At 45.0% G+C, this 26,909-nt stretch overlaps 1 protein-coding gene across 5 annotated transcripts in view; it reads right to left on the minus strand.

Moving 5' to 3' along the window:
* UNKL (unk like zinc finger) overlaps positions 1-26,909 on the minus strand; it is a 121,656-nt gene that overhangs the window by 53,544 nt on the left and 41,203 nt on the right. For all 5 annotated transcript variants that reach the window (XM_026650630.1, XM_026650631.1, XM_026650628.1 and 2 more), the window contains 3 exons: positions 18,564-18,718; positions 9,661-9,849; positions 6,067-6,129 (listed from right to left, as the gene is read on the minus strand). In XM_026650630.1, the coding sequence (XP_026506415.1) occupies positions 6,067-6,129; positions 9,661-9,849; positions 18,564-18,718 (407 nt within the window). The remainder of the gene's footprint in view (positions 1-6,066; positions 6,130-9,660; positions 9,850-18,563; positions 18,719-26,909) is intronic.

Genomic DNA, 26,909 nt, shown 5'->3' on the forward strand with positions numbered 1-26,909 from the left:
CGGAGGAGTTATCAGGGGACGGGGACGGGGCGTTCGCTACAGGCTGGCGGCGTGAGCGGCTGCGGTCCGAGACGGAGGAAAGATGGACGAGTTCCAGTCGGGGGAGGAGACTTCTTTTGTTGTTGATGAAGTGAGTAGCAACAGCAGCGGTGCACTGACCCCCCCGCCCACCTGGGCACCCCCCCCTCCTGCTCGGCTGCTTCCGGGTTTTTCTTTTCTTTTTTTCGTGGGCTGGCCTGCTGGCTCCCGCCTCCCGGTGCTCCGGACGGCCGGCGGAACGGGGCCGCTGGCTCCCAGAGCTCCAGCCGGCGCAGCGGGGCCGCGGGCTCCCGGCGCTCCGGCCGGGACTCTGGCCCTGAGAGCGTGGCTGGGGGTCTCGGTGCCCCGGATAGCACTCCGGATGGGGAAGCGGGGCGGCCTTGCGCATGCGCCGCTCCGTCTTTCAGCGGCATTTCAGCGCATGCGCAGGGCCGCCGAAATGCCACCGAAGGACCGGCGCCTTTTTTCTCCACCGCTCCTCCTCGGCTGCAACCCTGGCTACGCCACTGCTCAGGGGAGGCTCTAGTAGCTTTCTTCCCCAATGTGATTTTTGCCTAGAAAGACTCTGTCTTATCCCTTCCATCACTTCTTATTTCTTTACAGTCTACCTCATCATTGATATACAATGCTACTCCACCACCTTTGCCTTTATTTCTGTCTTTCCTAAACAGCACATACTCTTCAATACCTGTACTCCAGTCATGACTACTATTCCACCATGTTTCTGTTATCCCTATAATATCTGGTTTCACTTCCTGCACCTGTAGCTCTAGTTCCTCCATTTTGTTACCTAGGCTCCTCGCATTAGTGTACAAACATCTTAATTTTTGCTGTTTGGCTTCACTGACATTCTGACATGGGGGGAGGGATAGCTCAGTGTGGGGAGGGATAGCTCAGTGGTTTGAGCATTGGCCTGCTAAACCCAGGGTTGTGAGTTCAGTCCTTGAGGGGGCCACTTAGGGATCTGGGACAAAATCAGTACTTGGTCCTGCTAGTGAAGGCAGGGGGCTGGACTCAATGACCTTTAAGGTCCCTTCCAGCTCTAGGAGATAGGATATCTCCATTAATTAAAATTTACCCGATTAGGCACAGACATTCTACCGCCAGTATCACCTATTAGACTGGTATCTATACTACCCTTCCTCCTTACGTCCATTCTCTTACCCATGGCTGTATCCTTTCTTACTTCGTTTTCTTCCCTCTCAATGTTAAAGTCTGGCGTGGAGATTACCTGGACATCTCCCAACCATCTCCCCCAAATTCCTAGTTTAAAGCTCTCTTAATCAGGTGTGCCAGCCTCCATCCTAGACGTCTATTTCCCTCCCTACTCAGGTGAAGTCCATCCCAAGAGAACAGTCCTCTGTCCACGAATGCTTCCCAGTGGCCATACATCCCAAAGCCCTCCTTATAGCACCACTGCCTGAGCCATCTGTTGATCGCCATAATCTTGTCACACCTCTGTTGCCCTTCTCTAGGAACAGGCAGAATCCCACTGAAGATCATCTGAGCCTCGATTTCCTTAAGCGTCTTCCCCAGCCTGGCACAGTCTCCCTTGATACGTTCCAGCGAGAATCTAGCCGTATCATTTGTTCCCACATGAAGGACAATCAGTGGATTCTTTCCCACTCCCGTTAGGATCCTCTTCAGCCTGAGGTCCACATCCCGTATCTTAGCACCCGGCAGACAGCACATCCTTCTGTTCTCTGGATCAGCTATGGTTACAGGCCTGTCTATTCTTCTCAGTAAGGAGTCCCCAAACATGTAGACCTGCCTTTTCCTGGTGATGGTGCGATTCTCCGGTCTATCCCCTGTTCCCTCCGGCTGCAAGTCCTCTTGATTCCGATTGTCCCTTGCAATCCTCCGCAACCTATCATGTATGCTCCTGGGGCTCATATTTGGTGTTATCTCCATTGACTCTTCCCCTCTTCCTATAGGACTAGCTGCTCTTCTCTTCTTCCTTGCCCTCTCACCTTCAGTGACAACCTACTGTGCCCCTTCTTCATTTTCCAACTCCGCAAACCTGTTCCTGAGCTCTATTTCTCCTTCACTAGCCCGTCTTTTCCTCTGCCTGGTTCTCTTAGTTACATGCTTCCACTGTCCACTTTCCTCACCCAGCAGTCTCCCCTCAGAGTTCTTTGGTCCTGTTTCCATCTGCAAGTCTGAGCTTTTCCCTTCAGCCTCCTCATGTCTTTGCTCTGCTCGAACCCACTTCTAAACTCAACCAGAGTTTCCACCTGCATCTCCAATGCTCGGATCTTTTCTTCCATCAGCTCTATCAGGCGGCACTTCATGCAGACGAAACTCTCTTCAGGTACCTCCTCCAGGATCATGTACATGCCGCAGCTTCCACATCTAGTCATCTTCATTGTGTCTTCCACTGCTGCCTCTGTATCTGTCATAGCCTTCCCACCTAAAACCTGTTAGTCCAGGAAACACAAACCAAACCAAACAACCACCACCCACAGCAACACAAACCCCCAATGAGCACCAAAACACTGCCAGAAACACACTCCATTCACTAGTCTGTCTGTTCCTCTACCTGCCTCTCTTAGGCTATGGCTACACTGGCGCTTTACAGCGCTGCAACTTTCTAGCTCAGGGGTGTGAAAAAACACCTCCCTGAGTGCAGCAAGTTACAGCGTTGTAAAGCGCCAGTGTGAGCTGCGCTCCCAGCACTGTAAGCTAATCCCCTCGTGGAGGTGGAGTACCTGCAGCGCTGGGAGACCTCTCTCCCAGCGCTGGCGCGCGACCACACTCGCACTTCAAAGCGCTGCTGTGGGAGCACTCCCATACCAGCGCTTTGAAGTTTCGAGTGTAGCCACGGCCTTTGTCTTCCCCGCAAACTCCTCCAACAGAACTCCCACTCAAAACTCCCCTGTTTACACCTCTGTTTGCTGGCTCCTGTGCCGCTGCAGCTGTCTGACTGCTCTTGCAGCTTCCCTTCGCTTCCTCATCAGAAAGTCATTTTTCTGCGGGGAAGCAAAGAAATCTATGGAGGCAGTGGGGTAGAATTCCCCCAGAAGTAACAAATACACATGCACATGGCTGCTCAACATCCTCATCCACCACTCCAAGACACACACATACATGGTTGGGTGGCTCCTCATTTCTCTCCTCCTCGTCTTCTCTGACAAACACAGATGTCCCCTTCAGACACACATCTGCAGTTGCGCATTTCCTTGTTTTCTTCCCCCTCTACAAGGCTAACCCTAACCATAACTTCAATTCCCCAACCCTAGGAAATACCTGAACAGAACAGTTAAACAGATCAAAAAGTAAATCCAAGAGATTGAGAGCATGAGATAATTTTTTTTATTTGCAGCAGTTTTTTATTTATGCAATAGTATTTCATACATTCTGTTGCATTTACAAGGAGGTTAAATAATTTAAAAAAAATGTACAGGAAAGAATGTTAAGAATGAGCTAAGTATTGCTATTTCTATACATTTGTGGCAAATGGTCAACACTATTGTGGTGGGTCCCGTGCTTTTCCTTGGTGTGGTGGGTCAGGGTGTCGCCCCTGCCCGTATTCTTGGGCTCTGCTAGTGCCCTGGAGGGGGGGAGAAGGGGAGCAGGGAAGGGACCCAGGTCCGCCCCCTACTCCGGTACCAGCCCCTTCAGCTTCACAGGCTTCTTACCCCTGGGGCAGAGTTTCTCTCTGTCTTCTGTACTGGGGGAGTCCCTCTACCATGCTTGGGCAGGGTCTCCCTTCCCCTGGTACTCTGATTCTCTGGTCAACACCACTATGCCTCCAAACTACAGCCAGCTCTCCTTCCTCTCTCTTATCTGATTGAAGTAGAGGGCTTTATTAGGTCTTGGGCAGGGCCTTAATTGGCTCCAGGTGCTCAAATTAACCTGTAGTAACCTCTCCTTAGTCCACAGGGAATAAGGCTCTGATCATCCTGCGGCTTATATACCTCCCATCGATCACTCTCCTGTTGCCCTCTGGCCCTGCTGTATCACATATCGTATAATTGTGTTTATAGCTACTGTACATTGCAAACATCAATCAAGATAAAATATTAAAATTAGTGCCAACCATGTAAAGATGTCTCATGAGGAAAACTGTAATTGAGCCATGATCAGAGTTAACTTAACTGCCAAGCATTCTAAATTATAGATGTGTAGAAAATGTGACTATAAAACACACTTGAAAGCCACCTCTCACACACAAGGATATTTCAAACATTCTTCTCAGCTGAATCCAGAGTCTCCACCAACAACTATATACTTTCATCCACAATTGACTCTTCCGGCCCCCTTTCTGACCTACAGCCTTAGCTCACTCTTCCAAACTGGTTTCTCCACTCCCACACTGCTGGATATCTCTGGAGAAAATCCAGAGACAATGCAGGTTTGTTCCTCTCCTCAATCAGCACAGCCATATTCCTTGCCAAGAAAATTTACTTCTTCCTCCCTGGTGAAGTCCTCACTCTTACAATCATAGGCACTTCTCCACTCTGGACCCTTTCCTCACAGCCCCTTCCTCACATTCTCCGCCCCCCCCCCCTTGTTGCCCAGGGTCTCACACATTAATGCGTAGAGAAAACTAGAATGGTCTTGCCTTAGTTTCCTACCATGTGTCTTTCTTTTCCCCTTCAGCCCTGTCTGAGTTTGAAGTGTTACCCTCTTCTCGTCTCCAGCTCAATCTCCGTTCTTGTTGCCATCCCATCCTGTTTCCTTATCCTCTCCCTAATCCTCCCATTCACTCTCTTGCAGGTTCCCAACTACATTTAAGCAAACATTGTTCCCTCCAGCTTTGAACCCACCTGCCTCTCCAACTACCAATCTCATCGCCTTCCCTTTCTCTCTAATCTCGAGTGCATTGTCTTCTCTTAAAGCTTAAAGATCTGTCCACTCTCTCGTCTTGATCCCATACAATGTGGCTCCCTCTCCCCCTCATTTAAACACTTTTGCCAAGGTCACCAGGTGCAGTCCTCAAAGCTTCTTTTCTGTTCTCATCCTTCTTGGCCTTTACATGGCCATTGACATAACTAATGACTCCCTTCTCCTGCCTTGGCTTTAGGCTACGTGCCTTTCTGATTCTTTTACCACTTCATGACCCCTCCTTCAGTGTCTGTTTAAGTGGCCCCTCCTTCTCTCAGCTGCTGTTCTCCAGACATCTGTCCTTATTTTTTTCTGGTCTTAGGACCCTTATCAATTTTTCCACCTGAGCTCTCCCCTTGATATGGTCTCAAATCTCCACCTGGATGCCTCCACTGCTAGCAGAAATTCAGATTGTTCAGAAGTAACCACCTCCTCTTCCCTTCTGAATCCTCCCTCCACACTTTCCTATCTCCATGACTGTTGATGATTCCATCAGCCTTCTAGTTCCACAGGTGTGAAAGCTGGCTGAATTTTCAACTCTCATATAGATGCAGTACTATCTCTAATTCCAGCTGGTTTTAGCTCCACAATAACTTCAAAATCTGCCCACTCCTCTCACTTATCACCAAGCCTCTTGTCCAGATCCTGTCTTTTTGCTGAGACTACTTATCCATTCCAAACTTCAATTCATCCAAAACTCTGCTGTGAAAATCCTCTACCTTACACAAGCAATGACCACATAACCCTCTAAAAATCCCTTCACTGGCTCTAGATCATATCCAAAAACAAATAATGGGTTTTCTCCTTACCACCTTCAAGGTCTTCAATAACCTAGTTGCCTCTCCCTACTTATCTGCCCTTCTCTACTTTTGATCCCACAACAACTTCTGTGTTCAGCCCAAACTTCTCATTTATTCCATGTCTCCCACTCTCAAATCCCACTTCCTCAAGAAGTCTCATAAAATTACACAGTCCCATCAGTTTAAAAGGCAAACAACCAAACCAAAACCTGTGTAGCCTTCCAGACACATATTCTTGATCACATTGCCTCAGTTTTCCTCCCCCTCCTCCAACACTCCCCACAGTGTCCTCCATCTATTGTACTCTTTTTAGACTGTACTAATTCCAGACACATCTTTGGTGCTAGGTGGGTAAGTAACAAAAAAGGACACATATATAATGCTCTTTCACTGACCATACCTGCTTATTGTCTTGTTCACTTATTTTCTGATAATTGTCGGCTGGCAGGCTTTTCTGTTTCACCTGGAAAAAAAGAAAAACCTCAGTCAAATATCAGCTTAATGAGTGGATGGTAATATAAATACTTAGTGCAGGGCCGGCAGCAGCTATGTCCTACTATCTGGAACAATCTGATCACAACTCTGCCATTTCAATTCTATAGAGAGAGTCAAGCGCTAGCTGTCTTGGATATGGTCCCTGCCTTAGCTGTTCCTAACACTGGGAGAGAACATGTGAAATTTCATCTGTCAAACTGATTCTACCGCCAGCTTTCTGGCCTCCAGCTTGATTGAATACCAATGGACAAGAGTCTTCCTCCCTGGCTAAGAATGGGTATCAGCTTTGGCCTGATTCAGTAACCCTGCCATCCCCCATCCACAGATGACCCCCTCTCCTTCTTCTTTCTCCTTTTTCTTATGTGTTTGTCGATCTGTGTTTGGTTAAGGAAACAGTTTTAACAAAACAACAGCTTTGTAAGCAAGCTGAAAACATTTTGGCTGCAGCCTATTTAATTGTGCTATCACAATCTTATTAACATTGTCATTATGAACATATTAATATCACTATCACAATCTAAGCAAAGTGTAACAAACAAAGCTGATTTTGCAAGTTAAGTTGTCTTTGTGGGACTAGTTAATAAAGTAAAAGGTTTATATCATGTGTGGTCATTAAGTCAACACCTGATCAGTGAAAAGAACCTTATAAGACAGAGCTATCCACAGGAAGCAAAAATAACATCAAAGAAATTCCATAGCCACACAGAAGTCCATGTTGTCATGGGCTTCTTCCAGAGAAGTTAAGCAGGCCAGCAGCAGGTGTTAAGGAACTGGAGACTTGGGCAGGTTGAGGCTAGAGGGATAAACTCTGTTGTGGGGGAGAGGGGCAAAAGGATTCAAGTCAGTGGAAGAGTGGGGAGGAATTGAACAAGCAAGGGCAAAGTTGTAGATTCCAAGGCCAGAAGGAACCACTGTGGTCATCTAGTATGACCTCCTGTGTAACACAGGCCATAATTTCCCCAAAATAATTCCTAGAGCATCACTTTTAGAAAAACATCCAATATGGAATTAAAAATGGTCAGTCATAGAGAATCCACAACCACCCTTGGTAAACTGTTCCAGTGTTTAATTACTCTCAGATTTAACAATGTATACCTTACTTCCTGTCTGAATTTGTATAGCTTCAACTTCCAGTCATTAAATTGCGTTATACCTTTCTCTGCTAGATTGAAGAGACTATTGTTAAATATTTGCACCCTAGGTAGATATTTACAGATTGTAACCAAGTCGCCCCTTAACCTTATCTTTGTTAAGCTAAATAGATTGAACTCTTTGAGTCTCTCACTGTAAAATATGTTTTATAATCCTTTATCATTCTCATGACTCTTTCTCTGAATCTTCTCTAATTTATAGCATCCTTCTTGAATTGTGAGCACCAGAATGGGACACTGTATTCCAGCAGCGGTCTCACCAGTGCCAAATACAGAGGTAAAATAACCTCCCTATTCCTACTCGAGATTCCCCTTGTTTATGCATCCCAGGATTGCACTAGCTCCTTTGGCCACTCAGAGCTCACATTCAGCTGATTATCCATCAATACCCCCACTTCTTTTTCAGAGTCACCGCTTCCCAGGACAGAGTCCCCCATTCTGTAAATTCTAATGTATTGAAAGTGACAGAATGGCCAAGCAGAGCAATGGAGGATAGAGACAGATGGCTGATGTAGGAGATGAGGTGGTGATCAGAGGAAACTCAGAAATCAACAGAACTGATGGAGCATTGTTTAGTAAACACAAAGTTGAGCAAGTGGCTTTTTTGGTGAATGACTGAGCTGATCTAGGGTTGAATGTCAAGAGGTGGTGAGGGAAAGGAGAAGGAATGCTAACCCTGTTTGTTATTTCAAAGTAACAAAGACTATGCAGAAACCCATGGTAGACATCACATATCTGAACAAGCTTAACATATAACCAAGTGGGTTTGGTTGCTGGAGAGTAGGTTTCTTATGTGTATTTGATAAATGACAGCTATACAGCTAGATAACCTTCTATCAACGACATTTCCTATGTTATGAGTTTTTCCACTGTTAACCTGTTCCATTCCTGACAATGTTTCATGTAAGAAACAAAGCATCTTTTTCCTAAATAAAACTTTATTCATTATAAATAAGTTGGCCTGCTGGACATTTAAATTGCAAATCACTTAAGTCAAGGTTGTGCACTGAGCAACAATGTGTACTTTGATGGTAGAATGTGTTGGTAGGGGGCAGTACTCAACAGCCCTGAGGCTCACTTCCAGTTTATGTCTTATGTTCCTAAAAAGCTCATGCTTCAGGGTTTTCAGCCAGCCACCTGGCAGAGTCAGGAAGGGATTTCTGCTCCCCTTCTTCCCCGCACATTTAAAAAAAAAATCTCCTTCACCTGAAGCATCAGGGATGGTTATGGTTGAAAACGGGACATCAGACAGGGAGGGCCGGGGCTCTGAGGCAACACCAAACATTCTCTCTCCCAGGTGCTTGGCTGGCTGGCTGGTTCTTGCTCTCATCTCAGGGTCTAATCACTATATGTGGGGTTGGGAAGGAATTTCCCCTCATGTCAAACTGGCAGTGACCATGGGGGTTTTTCGCCTTCCTCTGCAGCGTGTGGGTACAGATCACTTGCCTGGATTATCTGGGTATATCTCAATCTTTTCCCTACCATTGTGGGAGCCTCGAGCACTGGTGCACCTCAGTCCCTCCTATTCTCTCCTGTGGCACATAATAATTTAGTCTCCTGAGGGGTATAATAGTTTGATATAATTTTGACTGTTGGGTTTAGCATCTGGGTGCTGGGTGGTGTTGGTGGAGGTCAGACTGGATGATCTGGTGATCCCTTCTGGCCTTGAACTCTATGACTATTTATAGTACAGCAGATCTAATTTCTACTGAAGTCAATGGGTGTCTTTCCATTGATTTTAATAGGAGCAGGATCAAGTCTCTAATGAGTAATATTTTGTAGCAAAAATGAGTCCTTGGTAGGAAGTTCTCAATTAAGTAAAAAACCAAACTGAATGCTTTAAAGCCTATAAGGCAACTTGTGCACTAATCTAATGGTGTGATAAATCAGATACTACATTGAGTGCATGATAAACATCTACATAAAACATGTGCTTTAATTGCATCTAACACATTTGTGTGTTAACATTTTAACCAAACTGAGGACTTCATAAATGGAAAAATTCCAAAAATTCTAAAATCTAGAATAAATTAAAAAAACAAAAACAACTTAAACTGAATATAGTTGAAGAATATATTTAGGTCGGTTTTAAAGACAAAATTGGTTTGGAAAAATTTTCCGCTCTTACATTTGGAATTGTGCTCTTTAAACATTTTAACGCTTTTACACAACAAGCTGCTAAGATCTAAAGCATGTGTTAGCAAAAATGCCATCTCAAAGTCCTGGGAGGGGTTTGTTAAGAAATCAAAATGCATTTTAGAGAGTTGAGGGAAATAAAATAAAGGTTTTCTGTAGGCTCTAATTTTATCTATCTCAAGATTTTATTTGTACTTCTAGTATTTACATACCTGATCCTCTCGTTCAAAACCTGGTGCTTTTGGGTAGCTAGAATTTGGTGAAGAAACACCTGATGGGCTACACTCGGAACACAAAGCACCATTTGCTAATGATCTTTGCCTACAAAGGGGTCCAATAGGCGATAATGAGCTACAGCTACCAGAGCTTGACATTACTGTTGGACTTGAGGCACAGGAAATCTGTAGGAGAGAGAAAATAGGATCTATCCAATATGCTCTACTCTACTCCATTTTTAAATGGTTATTTAAATAACCATATACCTACTTATACAAATACATACACACATGCATATGCCTGTTTAAATGGCAAAACCTATGTTAATGCAACATTATTTTTCAAAGCTGGAAAATTCACAGTAATGTTTCCAAAGGCAAACATTCACACAATGCACAATGAACCTGTGGAACTCATTGCCACAGAATGGTGTGATGGCCAAAGTATAACTGAGGTAAATAAAGAACTAGACAAGTTCATGGAGGAGGTTCATCAATGGCTATCAACCAAGACTGTCAGGAATACAATCCCATGCTTGGGGTGACGCTAAACCTCTGGCTGTCAGAAGCAGGAGGTGACGATAGGATTGGAACTCTCCAAAATTGTCCTATTCTGTGTACTACCCCCAAATCTGACCCAATATGGCAGCCCTTACATTCATATAGACCAGGGGTGGGCAAACATTTTGGTCTGAGGGCCACATATGGGTATGGAAATTGTATGGTTGGCCATGAATGCTCACGAAATTAACAATTCAGAGATATTCAGAGGGGGGCTCTATAAGGGATGTTACCCAGGCGGGGGAGGGACTCTATAAGGGATGTTACTGAAGTGGAAGGAGGGGGACTCATGGGGTGTGTCGCGGGTGGGGGGGTGCTCTACAGGGGCGGTACCGGGGACTCCTAGGGGCCCTGCCAGCAGTGACACCAAGGCGGCCGTACCACACCCCCTAGCTGGGACGAGTGAGGTTCCTGGGCAGTTTCGAGAGTCTGGAGGGTGGTATCCTGTGATGCTGCTGGCCTTGATCATTGGCTAGTTTGGGTGGAAGCTGGTGCGAGGAGGCTGGCGCTTCGGGGATTGGGCACACTGCCATGCAGGGGCAGGGTTCCAATCCCGGAAACAGCGGGGTGAAGTCTGGGTAAGCGGTGCTGGTCGCGCCTGTGCAGTGTGGCTCTGCGTGCAGGAAGATGGTGCGGGGGAGGGGGGGAGAAGAGGAGGGGAGGGCTGCAAAGCATGTGTGTGCCTCTGCCCCCTCCCCCTGAGGTGCTGCCTCAGCCTGCCAGGCTGCTCTTGTGCTATAGCCTTAGGCAGCAGCAGCCACTGGCAGCCCAGGCAAACAACAGGCAAGGGAGAGCCGGGCACTGCTTTCATTCAGGCAGGGACGCTCGGCAGCGGGGGGGATGCTCCGGGGCCACGGCCCACTCCAGGCAGGGCTGGGGGAGAGACCCAGCTCCAAATATTGGTGGAGCAGGGCCCCCAGCCCTGAATATTCCTGGAGCCCAGGCACCATGAGAGAATATATCTCGCAGCCCATGGTTACATGGTTGTTTGGGGCACATCACCTTTAAGGCTGCATAAACTTGAGCTAAGACTGCCCAAAGTTATTCATATTTGAAAACTGCTCATTCAATGAAGTTTCCCTTGCTCTGGGGTTCACAGTCCACAATGAACTCCAGCCTCCAGACAGTTGCATCTGTGATGGGGATTGGAAGGATGACAGAACCTATAGGGGAAGGGCCGGCGCTTCCACTAGGCGACCCTAGGCGGTCGCCTAGGGCGGCAGGATTTGGGGGGGCGGCATTTTGCCGCCCACGGCGGAAATTCGGCTGCGGGGGGGTCCTTCCACTCCGGGTCTTCGGTGGAAATTCGGCGGCGGGTCCTTCACTCGCTCCGGGACCCGTCGCTGAAATGCCCCAAAGACGCGGAGTGGAAGGACCCCTGCTGCCGAATGCTCAGAGGAGGAGCGCTGCCACCTAGGGCAGCAAAAACCCTGGCGCCGCTCCCGTAATTATTAAATATTAAATGTAAAGGGAAAAATTCACGACAAAAACCACCAAGACCTGCTGCCTTTTTTCTACATTTTCATCTGTAACCCCAACAATTCTTAAAATCTTCCCTGGTGTGGTGGCAGGACAGCATTCTGAAGTGCAGAGCCCAAGCATATGGGAAATTTTTCAAGGAGCGGGTTCCCAGGCTGAATGTCTCCCCAAGAAGCATGCACCAGTGTGATTCTTTTGTTTTTCTGCTCTCTTATCTATATTTTTCTTTATTAAAAAAAAATCTAGGAAGTGAAATGAAAAAAAACCTCTGTGAAATGCAACAAGGGTGAAAATTTAAACATCAGAGTCAAAAAAATTAAGTAGCAGTAGTTCTCATAGCAACCTTAACTCATCAACATTGCACAAATACAGTATTTTTGATTACTCGTTGGGCCAGTGGTGTCAAACTCAGAGGAGAGGGCTGAATTGTGTTTAATTTTAGTCTGTTGGCCAGAGTACAGTTATGATTATACTTCCCAGAGTGCAGAGTGGAACACCCATGGATGTCAGTAAAATGCTTGCACAGAGGAAAAAGGGGAGAATATGCTCCTTATGTTGTAACAAAATGTTTAGTTATTTGTTCAGCGCCTTATTGTTGTATTCATCACTAATTCAGAAAACATGCTCCACGGCCCTTTTCTTCTTCCAAGTACTTTACAAATGCTAATTAATCCTCAAAAAACCCTGCATGGTAGGTCAGTATCACTCAAATTTTATACATAGGGAAACAAAGGCAACCAGATTGAATTACTTGCCCATGGCCAGAGAGGGAAACAGTGCCCGGATTAAAAAACACGGGCTACTCCTGGCACCCATCCCCCATGCTCAACTTTCAAATAATTCAGAATTATAAATACTATGAAAGTCGAACTTCTTGAATTTTCTGACTTGTGTGTTTTAAATTCCTCAGACTTAAGTGGGATTTTTTATTTTATTTTTTACATTGTACACTTTTTCTTTTTGGGGGGAGGGAGGAAAGAGATGAGGGTACAGAATTGTAAAATTTAATTTTTATTAACTTGAAAAACTACTTATGCCTTAAGAACTGTAGTAGGAAGTTCACTTTCACCTGAGGCCTCATTACCAACAGTGAACACTGGAATGGGAAAATGCTACTTTGGCATTAAATAATTAAGAAGAGCCTAAAACATGCTCCACTAGCATGATTCAGATTTAGCACACTTGATGTAAAAAGAGAAGTATGTTGCTTCTTTCTCATCCTTGTACATGGTTATTTATACCTATGTGATGCAAATGCATTGCTCTTTCTGGTGTGTATATACACATATTACACACACACATATATATCACAGCCTCTGTGTATACTGGTGTCATCTTTCCTCCCTTTATACTTTTTTTTTTTTTTTTGATACGTCACAGTTTCTTACAGGTCAGAGATTTTTCCTGGAACCACTGTTTTTCATATATTCCTAATTTCCAATATACTTTCTACCCAACCAGATTATCTCCATGGTTGCAAAAATAACCAAAAGCAGTCAATCTTGAGAAGGCATTTGAAGGTGTCGAGTATGGCTGCATGATGCACTGAGTCAATGAGGTTATTCTAAGTCTTGAGGCTGTGTAAGAACAGACACAGAATCACACATAGGAGGAGACCACCAAGGATATGTCATGCTGTGCAAAGTTGGCAGAATGTAAGGCATGAACAGGGAAGTTGGGAGATAGAAGATACATGCAAAGCCTTGAGACAGAGGATTAAGAGCCAGTGCAAGTTAGGTATTTGGGTATGTGTTAATAAGAGAAAGAGGTGGTCAGAGCATTGGACAAGAAAGATGCTTTTAATGGTACCTTGATGGAAGGATATGCGGGACCAAATATGAGAGTAAGGGGAGACCCCAAGGGGCTACAATAACCAAGGCAACAGATGACTAGGGCATGAATCGACGTTTTAGCAATATGTATAGAGCATACTGTAAGGATTATGTTTGAGATGCAGATGAAGAATCTGTAGGATTTAAGAGTGAATGTCTGGGGAGTAGGAGAGAGAGAAGTTGAATAATGACAATAAAGTTACAAATCTGGGTAACTGGGAGGATGGTGAAATTATGAACAGTGACAGAGAAGGGAGGAAGAAACAAGTGTTTGAGAGGAACACTCCATTTGTGCCATAGTCAATTTGAGTTTGGGGTAGGACATCCAGAATGGATGAGACAGTTAGGGATGCATAAATAAACTAAGGGTGGAAGAGATCAGAGTGATTTTGAAGTCATCTGCACAGACATAGTAATTAAAACCATGAGTGGATGAGGTCACTGGGGATGGAGTCAGGAAGAACAGTGTAGAGGCAGGGACCAAGAATAGAGCCCTGAAGAACAGACTGGAAAAAGGGTTTGAAAGAGGATGAGCCACCAAGCGAGACAGTGAAGGAACAGAGAGAGTTAGAGGAAACTGAAGTAGACAATACACTCAAGGAGCTTGGAAGTGAAGAGCAGGAAATTAATGGACCACAAAAATGGGATGGAAGAGGTTAGGAAGGACATCTCTGTATTAGTGAAAGGGTGAAGGAAGAGAAGGTGAAGGTTGGAAAGAAAAGGGAGAAGAGGAACACTGCCTCTGGTATATCAATGTTCTCCTTGGGGAAAACGCCCCCATCAAGATCTAGGTTGAAAGAGGGGGGGGGTAGCTGCAGAAGAGGCTTGAGGAGAGAGAGTCAAGGGTAGAGAATAGGCAGCAGGAGTTGTAGGCATAAGTGTCAAATATGTAGACAGAACTGGTGGAAAAAAGAGTGAACTTGTAGTTGACAGCATCTGCAAAACCCCTAGACTTTCTTTTAAGGCACTTAGGGTATGTCTACAAGGGGATAAAAAACCTGCGGCTGGCCCAGGTCAGCTGACTCGGGCTCACAGGGATCAGACCCTGGGGCTGAAAAAAATTGCTGTGTAGACATTTGGGCTCAGACTAGAGCCCAAGCTGCGGGACTGTGAGAGAGTGAAGGGTCCCAGGGCTTGGACTCCAGCCCGAGCGTCTCCACAGTGATTTTTCAGCCCCAGAGCCCAAGCCCAAGCAAGGTGACCCGGGCCAGCTGCAGGTTTTTTATCCGCGTGTAGTCATACCCTTAATAGCACAGAAGCAGGAACGGAAGAAATGGATGTGACAAGACAGTCAAAGATGGGGATGGTGGAACAACACAATGATGTGACAGTGAAGAAAAAGGGTTGAGTGTAAAGAAGAGGATGGCACCAAGGGAAGAAATGACAAAAAACAATGAAATGGAGGATCAGGTTGAAAGCTGAAGAAGAATCTGAGTTGTTCATGGATTAGAGGTTATGTAAGGCTTGTGTGATGCAACCAGAGGAAAGTAATTAATGATGTTAAAATGGAAGAGAGTGGGAGAGAGAGGGTATGCAGAAATTAAGAGGCTGGGGGAAAAGCAGTGCTTGATGAAGATTAAGTTAAGAAAGTGACAAAGGTGGGTAAAATAAGCTGGTTCAAAGCTGAAGGCAGAAAATGGAGGTAAAGGACCCAATATGAGTTTAAGGGAAGACCTCGAGGTGGCTACAATAATCAGTTAGAGTTAGAATAATCAGAGGGGGACATTAATGTGGAAGCTAAACTCCCCCGAAAAAGGGGTGGGGAATGAAATGAGAGAAAGGAAGAGAGTCACCCACTGAAATGGGGAGGAAGGATAAGGCCGTGGAATAACAGATGATAGCCAAATGGACAAAAAGGGGAGCAAAGACTCAGATAAGCATAAGTAAGGATGTACTGTGGGTAAGTGAGAGAGGAATCTATGTAAAGTAATTATATGCCCTCCTCCATCACCATAGTATGCCCACTTCACAATCTTTAATGCATTTATCCTCACAACACATCTATACAAGTAGGAAATACTTTTACCCTCATTTACAGATGTGGAACTGAGGCACAGAGAGGCTAAGTGACTTGCCCAAGGCCACACAAGATGTGTGGGACAGAGTAGGGAAATGAACTCAGGCCTCCCAAGTCCAAAGCAAGTGCCCTACTTATTGGACCATCCTTCCTCTCTGGAAACAATTTGAAGTGACAAACATCTGAAGGCAGGATGCCTTTGCTGATGATGCCTTTTTGCAGGGTGAAAGAAAGAGAGGAGAGGATGCTATGAAGGTTGCACTGGGGGAGAGAAAGAGAGAATTCAGTTGGGCGTAAAGGCAGCAGCAGAAGGAAGGACTGAGGTTTCATCTCTGACAAAAACAACCACAAGAATTTTAGTGATAGCAGAAAAGAAGGGGGCAATGATAAGAGGGAACAGCAGTAAAGTTGGAGCCAGCAAGAAGGGGCATCAGTGGCTAATCAAGATGACTACAAAGAGGACATAGGTGACAGCAGGCTGCAGTTGAGAGAGATATTGCCAGAGGCAAGAAGGAAAAGGTGTAGTTGGGATAGGGAGAAGCAGGGAGGGAGGAGTTGCCCATTAAATATCTAAATTATAATAGACTGGGATTAGATTGAGATGGTGGAAGAGAGAAGGGTAGAAGAAAAAACAAAACAGAACTCAAGAAGAAGTGGGAAAAGAAAAAGAAGAGACCAGGGTGCAGGGGAAGAGCAGGTGAGAAGGCAGGAGTTTAAGTCTCAGAAGGTGAATCCTGGAAGCATGGAGGAGACCACAGCATCTAAGTAATTAATCAAGGCAATGGCAAAGGTAAGAAACTGTGGCAACTAATAATTAAACTAGATTAACTGCAGCAAATGATTGAGTATAAGCACATGGAAGAGTGGAGAGAACTGATGAAACTTAGTCCTTGAGCAGCAGAAGGAGAGTTCCTGTGGACAAGATAGCCATTAGACTCTCCCTGGTAGTCTTATGCAGTCACCTGGAAGTGGGAGCAGATTGAAGAGCTTCTGAGAGAGGAGGTGCCTCTTATAGGTCACTGCTGAAAGCCTCAGGAGCAAACTGAATTGAGCCAAGAAGTCCAATGGAACTCAAGTCCCTGTGCAGAAAAAGGAGTGGGTTCCTACTGTGGAACAGGTATGCCCCTGACAGTCCCCTGAAGAGCTTTTTGGAGGTAGATGTAGCAGCAGATTTCATATTGGAGAGCTAAGGCACAATGTAGACAGCTACACAGATATATCTTTATGGTTGGCCTAAAGGGCAACAGTGTGAAGCTGCAGAACCTTCTTCAATAAAAGACCTCAGGGTTTTTAAACACATTTATTAGCCATTTCCTTTTAAACTTATTTTAAAACATGTAACCTATATTTGGTTTCTGCTTTAATCTTATAAACAAAAAACTACTAGTGTTGGAAACCTGTTAGTGAAAGTTCTACCAATAAATACACATATACTCATGAGCTATAGAAGGGTCTTTGTTGCTCATGAAACGAGAAAAATCAAGTCAATAAAGAGGTAGGAAGGGCTAGACCAAGGGTCCTGATCTTCAGTTGTAGTAGGAAGAAAGTCTGAGACATAAGCCTTTGTATCAGACGCCTGAACTAAAGTAATGGTCAAAACTTTGCTGATATGAAGCAAATTAAGGTTGTGAGCAAGATGCAGGCCCTGCTCACAGAATTTGGCAAGCTTGGGGCTGATATTGCAAAAACACATATTCCTGAGAGGTGTTGGGCACTGAGCACTCAAGCAAGCACATTCCAGAAGGTGCCAGAACACCTCAATACCAGCACATTCCCCAAAGATAACAGGAACACACGGACCCATCCTAAAGATAAGGTCAGGATGACAGCACGATGGATAGAAATGTTATGATCGAACCTACAGATACAAGGCAATGGGTGGCACCCAAATACGTCAGAGGGTGGCATCCTGATACGTCAGGGGAAATACGTAACTTGTTTGTATTGGTGTATAAAGATGTATCTCAGAGAGAGTGTCTTTGGCCAGCTGAGAGGGAAATGGAAAGTCCCGCCACTGACTGAGCTGCGTCCATTGTTACGGGTATACATGTATTAGTGGTCCAGTAGAGTCTGTGGAATACTAGTACCTTGCTTCGTCAACAATAAACCTAGCTGGGTGCCTTCATACCTTAACGGATCTTGTAGTCATTGGATGGTTCGCTCAAGGTCTGCAGCACCAGCTGTCTGCGCAGAGCTGGGACAGCACACAGGGAGAACACACACATGCAGCTGAACATCTAACCACAAGAACTACCTCAAAATAATTGTTGCCTACCAACAAGATCCATTTCCAAGTATGGCTAAATGGTAGAGAATAAAGACTCTATAATCAATTCCATCTCCTTTTCCCCTCAACTCAGTTTGACAGAATAGGATAATTTACATCATACTCATTACTCTGGTACCGGAGAGCCTCTTAACTACCAAATATACGATGGCTCCAGGAACAGCCTGAAGATAGCTTTAAAGTAAAATGTAGAGTGCATAGTTGTATATTCAAATTCTTATCTGATTTTCCTGTTAACAGAAAACAATAAAAAGGAGAGCTGTAGCCAGACAAGATCTTCCTTTAATGAAATCTTTCCTAAAGAGAAACCAACCTTAAGTAAGTTATGGTGTCCTGTGTTTACATAACAAATGCTGGGGTTCCCTGATTAAAGGAATTCTATTTAGGTATTTATATGACACTTCTCACTGTAGTACCTGAGTACCTACAGTCACCTGACTGCATTGACAAAGAAAGAAAGAGGGAGAAAAAACAGGTAATACAAAATTAAATTGGGTATTCAGGTAGAGGCCAGACATTGCACTAGGTATTCAGAATCAGTTTAAAACTTTTATTGCCACATGTGAGGGCTGATTTTTATTGACTTTTTAATGTCTAAGTAAGGTGCTTCTTTTCTGTTGTAATATACATATAGTAAAAAGAGATGTTTGATAAATAAAACAAACAATTATATATTGGCACAGTGATCATTAGTAGTAATTTTTTCAGAAGTATTTACACTTACATTTCCAGATTGCCCATTGTTATTTGTAATGCTGTTTGTGGAGTTAAGACTGCTGCTCCATTCATTTGCAATTCCTATGCTGTCTGCTGAAAACAGATGAGCGCCTGGCTTTGATTGACAACCAGTTTGCAGTATGACTACATTCATGGTGTCCTCTGTTGAAGGAATCCCCAACAAATTACACACAGATTTTGTATTTAACTGTGTGAATTCAACAATTACATACCCAAAACCAAACACAACCTCTGATATGGAAACATTTAACTACACAAATTAAAACTGTTTCTGAAAGCATAATAACATAAACAAAGCAAAGTCCATTTGAAAATGGTGTAATTTAATATTTATGTATTTGTGGCCACTAACAAACTTAGTACCAAATATATGTTTGTAACTCAGAGGGCTTTTCCTCATGACTCGGTCCAACAAAAACCCACAGGAACAAAAAAAGATCTGCATCCCAAGAATATACAGTCTTATTACAAATGTTGCTGTATTTTCAAGAATCTAAGATACTATAGTGTTTAAAAGACAACATTTTTAGGACTCCAGGTTGCAAAGATAAACACAACATTGTACACTGAATTACTGTCTTTTTTCACTCTACCTGGCTGCAGAGTGATCTATAGCATCCCATCAAAAGAAGATGAAGTTACTCACCTTGTGCAGTAATGATGGTTCTTCAAAATGTGTGTCCCTATGGGTGCTCCGCACTAGGTGTGCATGCGTCCCTGCACCTTTGATTGGACATCTTTGGCAACAGTGTCTGTTTGGCCTGCACATACGCTCTCCCTCCCTCGTGCTCTGCCTCAAGGCTAATTAGCGCTGCATGGGGAAACCACCCTCCTGGGCAAACCACCTTCTCTACCATACAGCCCTTATTGAGAACTCCAAAGTAGAGGGGAGGAGGGTGGGTTGTGGAGCACCCATAGGGATACACATCTCGAAGAACCATCATTATTGCACAAGGTGAGTAACTTCCTCTTCTGCTTCGAGTAGTGTCCCTATGGGTGCTCCACTGTAGGTGACTCTCGAGCAGTATCTTCAATGGGAGGGTAGGGCTTTAGAGTCAAGTCTCTTATGGATGATACTGTGGAGCCAAAGCTAGCATCAGAAGCTGAGTCTCCAGTAATCGCATAGGTGTTCTGAAAATGTATAAGCAGACAGCCAAGTCTCTGCCGTCCGCAGATTTCCAAGATAGGAATATTCTTGAGGAAAGCAACAGAGGTGAAAACCAATCTCATGGAATGTGTACAGATTCCAGATGGAGGTAATACATTGTGAGCATGATAGCAACGATTAAAAGAGTTTGAGACCCATTTGGAGAGTCTCTGGGCTGATATCATTGTGCTTTTTGACCTTTCCACAATGGATAGGAAGAGCTTAGGAGATTTCCTAAAGGCCTTTGTCATGTCCAAATAAAAGGCCAAGGCCCTCCTAATGTCTAGCATATATAGTATAGCCTCCCTGTTGTCACGTTGAGGCTTTGGGTAAAAGGTGGGGAGGTGAATGAGTTGATTTATGTGAAAAGACGAGGCCACCTTGGGAATGAACTTTGAATGTGGCCTATGAGTGACCTTGTCTTTAAAGAATGCTGTGAAGGGGATGCGGGTGGGGGGTACCATTAGTGCCTCTGTCTCCCCTATTCTCCTTGCTGAGGTAATGGTCACTAAGAATGCTGTCTTAATTGACAGGTATGTAAACGACCAAGTTCGAAGGGGTGTCTAATTAGGCGCTTTAAAACTAGATTTAGGTCCCACGTTGGAGTGGGGTGTCTGGGTTGGCGAAAGAGGTTCACCATGCCCTTGAGGAATCTCTTTATAGTTTTTGGGTGGGCGAAAACCAAGTATCCCTCTATCACTTGATGGAAAGCTGTCATGGCCGCCATGTGTACTTTGAGCATACTGAGAGATAGTCCTGTCCTCTTGAGAACTAGCACGTAGTTCAACACTACAGGGAGTACGGAACATACTGGGGTGATTTGTTTGGAATTACACCAAACCTGAAACCTTGTCCACTTTTGCAGGTAAGTGCATTGGGTAGACCATTTTCTACTGTGTAGTAGCACTTCCTACACCTCTTTAGAGCAGCAGCTCTCTATGTGCTGGAACCATGAAGGAGCCAAGCCTTAAGATGGAGTATCCGTAGGTCGGGATAGAGAGTTTGCCCTTCGTTCTGTGAGAGGAGATAAGGAATCGGTTGAAGAGGGATTGGTGGACATGTCGCAAGCTGTGACAGGTATGGGTACCACGTCTGTCTCAGCCAGGTGTGACCAATCAGTATAATATTTGCTTTTTCTCTTTTTTATTTTTATCAGGACCTTCAGGAGCAGAGGAAATGGGGGAAGGTGTATAGGAGGCCTTTTTCCGCTAGGAGAAGGAGAGTGTCCCCTAATGAGTGTTTTCCGAGGCCGTCTCTGGAGCAATAGCATGGGCATTTCCTGTTCAAGTAAGTAGCGAATAAGTCTACTATTGGGGTCCCCCATTGTTAGACTATGCTGCGGAGTACAGTTGGGTTCATTTCCCGCTCGCGGTCATGTGACAACTTGCAACTGACACTGCTGTTGTATTTTGCACTCCCAGGAGGTAGGCAGCAGATATTGAAACATTGTGCCGAATGCGCCAATTCCATAGCTTTAGCACTTCCATGCACAGGGAAGATGATCTGGCACCCCCTTGATGATCTATGTAGTACATGCACGCTATGTTGTCTGTCAGGATTTTCATGAGCGCATTTCTCATCAGTGGAAGAAAGGGAGCACAAGCATTTTTGACTGGAGGTCAAGGCCAAGAACCAATCTTCCTGTACCAAAGGTGGAATAATCGCTGTTATTGTGATCGTCTTCAATTTTTGTGCCTGCACGTATTTGTTCAGCGCTCTGAGGTCCAGTACGAGGGGGGGGGGGAGGGGAAGGGGGGAGAATCAGGAAATATCACGAATAAAAGCTTTTGCCTCTGAGATGAGCCAGAATAGGTTCTATGGCTCCCAGGCATAGCAGGTGATCTATTTCCTGTCTTAACAGTCTCTCATGAGAAGGGTCCCTGAGGAGGGAGGGAGGTGAACTGGATAGAGTATCCATTGGAGATCATCTCCAAGACCCAATTTTGGAGGAACAGAGAAAGGCGGCATCCAAAGGGATGCAAATGGTTTGTAAGTTGCAGCTGATGTTGTAGGGAGTGGTCTCTCAGGGCCTCAACCAAGGCGTCAAAACTGGGGTTTCAAGGTGGAAGGTTGGGAGGTTGAGGGACTGGTGGTTTTCGCCTCTGAAATTTTGACTTATTTCGCTGTGGCTCATAGCAGTACTGTGATAGATACTGAGGCGGACGTGATTTGTGGGAGGACTGGGGACTAAATTTCTTTTTCTGACCTGGTGTATAGATCCCCAATGACCAAAGTATGGCCCTGGAGTCCTTGAGAACATGGAGTGATGCATCAGTCTTATCTGCAAATAATTTGGAGCCTTTGAAAGGGAGGTCCTCAGCCATCATCTGTACCTCTTTTGGCAGCCCTGAAAGGTATAACCACAACTACCAAGACATCAATACCACTGTTGATACCAAGCGGGCCACTGTATCCATGGCATCTAGTGCAGTCTGGAGTGCTGTTCTGACCACTAACTGCCCCCATATATGATGGTCTAAACTGTTCTCATTGTGCTTCTGGCAGGTGGTCTTTTGGCGTAATTGATGTGGTCATATTGTGCCATTAAGGCCTGGTAGTTTGCAATTCTAAATTGCAAGGTCACCGAGGAGTACACCTTCCTTCCAAATAAGTCAAGTCTTTTCCAGTCTCTATCATAAGGGGGTGGATTTCATGTGATGTTGGCGGCCATGAGAATTCACCACATCCACAATGATGGAATTAGGTGCAGGGTGTGAAAAAAGGAATTCAGTATCCTTGGAAGGGACATAGTATATTTGTTGGCCAGTTTGCATGTTGGTGTGACTGAGGCTGGTGTTTGCCATATGACTTTAGCCGGATCCAAATGCGCTTCATTAATTGGGAGGGTGATCTTTGAGGAGGAGGGCATATGCAGTTTGTCCAACAACTTATGGTTGGTGTCCTTCACCTCCTCGAGAGGGATCTGTAGTATCTCCCGCAACCTCTTGGTAAGGTCCTGAAAGGGTTTGAAATCGTCTGCTATGGACAGTGGAGGGGGCATTGCCACCTCATCTGGGAAAGAAGAGAAGAGGAGATATTGGTTTGCGGTGTGGCCGCCTCTGCTAGTCTGGTTTCCTGCTCCTCAGTTTCCTTATGAGGTTCTGGAGACAGAGGTTGGAGGAGAGCATCTCAGACTCCCGGTGGGTGACACCATGCTTCCCAGGCATTTAGTGCCTGTAGGCTGCCCATGGATCCTAGTATTTCCACTGGGATGGTAGAAAGGGCATGGGTGGCAGAACCCACTGTTGGTCATATCATGGGGGCTGAAACCCAGAGTGAGGGTGTAGCTGAGAAGGCCCTGGTTGGTAGAGAGAGGGACCATGGCAAGTGCCAAGAGAGGATATCCTCCTGGTCACTATTTGAGACTCTGGTGGATATTAGTGGAGCTGAACGCTTCAGTACCAGTGGTGATTCTGGGCTTCGAGATGCACTCAGTACCGAACCCCCGGCACTGAGTAGAATGGACTCTGGGGTCTCAGATACCATTAGGTCCCTGGAAAACTGAAACTCCTGCGGTGCCATAATCGGTACTGTCAGGGCTTGTCGGGGTTGACTCGTCGGTACCGAAGAAATCAGCGATCTTGCTCAAAACAGACAGTCCAACGAGGGTTGTTTTGAAGTTGTTGGTACCGAGAGTTTCTGCACTGATGACGTCTCCGTAGACACGGTACAGTGTAAACTCTTGTCTCTGACAGGCGGTGCCGCTGTTTTGGAGCCTGTGCCCATAGCTTACTAGCTGTGTGTGCATCGGAAGACCCATGCGAGTTGTGCGTATCATGCTTTTAGCAATCAGTGCCAAAGTAACTGAACGTGCTGGGGATCTCATCTGGCTGGTTTGGGATTCAGTATGAGGCCTTACAGCTCTCTTTTGGGAGATCTTGGCGAGGGGAATCCGAAGACTTCTTTCTCAGCTCACCCTCTTTGGAAGTAAAATGCTCTGGTGATGGTTCGTGCTGTCAAGGAGATTCGGGGCCAGGGTCAGTCACAGGTTGAAGAGCTCCCTCCATAAGGAGTAGCTTTAACTTTAATACCTGGATTTTTCGGGATCTGGCTTTTAGCTGCTGGTAAAGAGTACACTTTTATGGAATGTGGGCCTCTCCGAGGCACTACACGCAATGGGAATGTCTGTCTGTAACCAGAATAGCCTCCCTGAAGGAGAGTCACCTCTTAAACCCGGGGGACAGAGATAAAATAAAAACATTTCTTTTTCTTTAAAACAGGAAAGAAACTAATGGAAACCTATAACACTAAGAGAAAAAACTGACGAAAACACTAAGGCTAGGTCTACACTACCCGCCTGAATCGGCGGGTAGAAATCGACCTCTCGGGGATCGATTTATCGCATCCCGTCGGGACGCGACAATCGATCCCCGAATCGACGCTCTTACTCCACCAGAGAAGGTAGGAGTAAGCGCAGTCGACGGGAAGCCACAGAGGTCGATTTTGCCACCGTCCCTACAGCGGGGTAAGTCGGCTGCGATACGTCGAATTCAGCTACGCTATTCGCGTAGCTGAATTTGCGTATCTTAAATCGACCCCCCCCCCCCATAGTGAAGACGTAGCCTAAGAGTATCTAAGAGATAAACAATTCTAAAGATCTAAAGTATGAGTGAATGGACTGCTAATCGCTCTGTCTCTAGCCGGGGCAGTTGAGAAGGTAGTTCACCTGTGCAGCATTAATTAGCCATGAGGCAGAGCACGAAAGACACAGCACGAAAGACACAGAAAGCATGTCCAGACCAAATGGACACTGCTACCAAAGATCTCCAATCAAAGGCGCAGGAACGCACGCACACCTACAATGGAGCACCCATAGGGAAACTACTCAAAGAAGAATCTGGAATTTCCACTGCTTATCTTAATGGGATATAGTAAACTGAGAAAATATTGACATTTAAGTGGTCATTCTAACTATTTAATTGTCATTTTTATACCAGAAAAATTAATTCAAAGTAATTGGACCCACACATCACTTCGTAGTGTTCTCAAGACAACTTCAGTATTCTATTGAACATTTCAGATTTGGTTAATTTAGATGCTCATTACTTACTGCCCTTTGGAATACACAAATAAAAGTACTCTTTAAAATGGTATTTATTAAAAATTTGGACATTTAGGTTGTGTGGGTTTTCTAGACAAATAATTCATTAGCAACAGATATTTAGTTGAATAAGCTGACTGACATTTTTTACCCCTTGATTCATGAACACGGGGTATTAAAAAAAGAAACAGGGCTAGAAAAATAAAATCCAATCATCCCCTGAAGAAATTCCACAGATTTAGCCAGAATTTTCTATACAAAATTTTACTTATTTTTCATCTCTGTTCACAACTGTATTTCTGAAGGGTCATCATAAACTGTGTCCTACATGAACCTTCCTTCTGCCAAGGACAATTAACAGTTATGACATCATGCAGAAGAGTACATGCCATGATAATGAACAGATGGAACGGTGGGACATGTAAATTCAGCACCATTACCTCTCTTCAGGGGAGATAGCATAGTTGAGGATTGTTTCTCATGGTGTAATTTTTGTACCTAATGAGCTATGTTTTAATTACTGCATGATTCTGCCTTTGTACTGTGTCTCCAAATGCTGTATCTAACATATTTCCTGTGTCTTACGTATCAAGTACAGGAGTAGGAGACAATTAAAAAACACAGGAGACACAGGCGAGATGAGTAATAACTATCATTGTGCAGACTGACTCCAGACTAAGCGCCAGGACTCTGAAGAAGGAACACAGGTAGGCCCCCTGCTCATCCTCTGCCTGACTGAATATGCAAAAAAAGGATGTGAAGACAGAAGATGCTGCACTTATCTAATGTTATTTACTTCCACTCTCCCTTGGGGTTGTGTCCTCATTCTGGATTGCTTTATGAGGCAGTTAGTCACTGTCATCTCTATTAAGTCTAGAGGGAAAATACTGCCCAGGAGCCCCTCACACCAGAAGTGCTGTTCTGGTTACTGCCACCCTCACACTCCCTTCTAGGTCACTGCTCCAGCCCTCCTTGTTCAGTTAGCTTCGCTCCCCATACACACAGCTGCACATCAATCCCAAATCCCATAAATGAACGTATCTATTTACATACTCATACAGTCCCCATCAAAGTAGGATTGGAGTGCCTCCCAAGTTTTTAAAAATAGAAACAGTCTCGCTCCTTTCCTTCCTAGCCTATAAGAGAACTAGCGTGATTAGTTTATTGGCATTTTTGCTCATGTTTTATGTACTTTATTGAGGAAAAGTCACAGAAATGAGTTTAGTATTACATTTGGAATACTGTGTAGCCCCAGTCATTCTAATTCCTTGAAGGAGTGAGTACCATAGTCTAGATCCAGTTCCTGCAAAAGTTCTGACATCTGCATGCATCAGCCTCCCCTAGTTGGTCAATAATTTTATTGTTCCAATGGGACATAGCTACCATGAGAGGTCACTGTTGCTAAGGAAAAGATGACCTCTCAGAGAATTCGGGCCAATCCCATAGAGATTGAATATTAGGACACAGCCTTTGAAAGGGGCTCTCTATTCACCAGGCAGCCAGTGTAGAGTGGAGTATCAGGGTAATGCTTTCATGACAACCTGCTGCTAATCAAATTGGCTGATTTTTAAAAAAAATTAAACAGCTTTTTCAGGTGTCGCTTCATTCCTACAGACAATCAGCATTAGACTCTGGAGATCATGAACGCGTGGGTTGCTATGGCCAGGTCTGGGTCCAACATGAAGGGGTGCAATCTTCTAGGAAGTCAGATGGAAGTGGGTGTTTTTGACACACTGACAATCAGAGCACCAACAGCACTGAAGAGTCCTACAGAAGTCCAAGGCTGCAGACTAACTTCCCTTCCAATGTTTTTTAGGAGTAGCTAACTGGCTCATTCCCCTGCTAAGTTTTTCAGAGGCAGCTGGCAATTCCCCACTGCTCTTCACCCTTTGGGACAGGGTTTCAATCCTCCCCTGTTAACAGAGAAGACTCTTTGGGGGACTGTGCCAGTTGAAAGGGTTATGGGCTGCCCCAACCAGTGGGAGAAGGTGGATAGATGAGACCTAAAAGGGAGCAGAGTAGCAGCAATAACACCAGGGGAAGCCCTGTTCCAGTGGATAGTGAAAGGGATCTGACTTGCCAGCTTCCACAAAGAATGAAGAGAAGAGAAGAGAAGAGAAGAGAAGAGAAGAGAAGAGAAGAGA

This window comes from Terrapene carolina, unplaced genomic scaffold, assembly GCF_002925995.2.
Source record: "Terrapene carolina triunguis isolate 2854851 unplaced genomic scaffold, T_m_triunguis-2.0 Scaffold93, whole genome shotgun sequence".
Lineage (NCBI taxonomy): Eukaryota > Metazoa > Chordata > Testudines > Emydidae > Terrapene > Terrapene triunguis.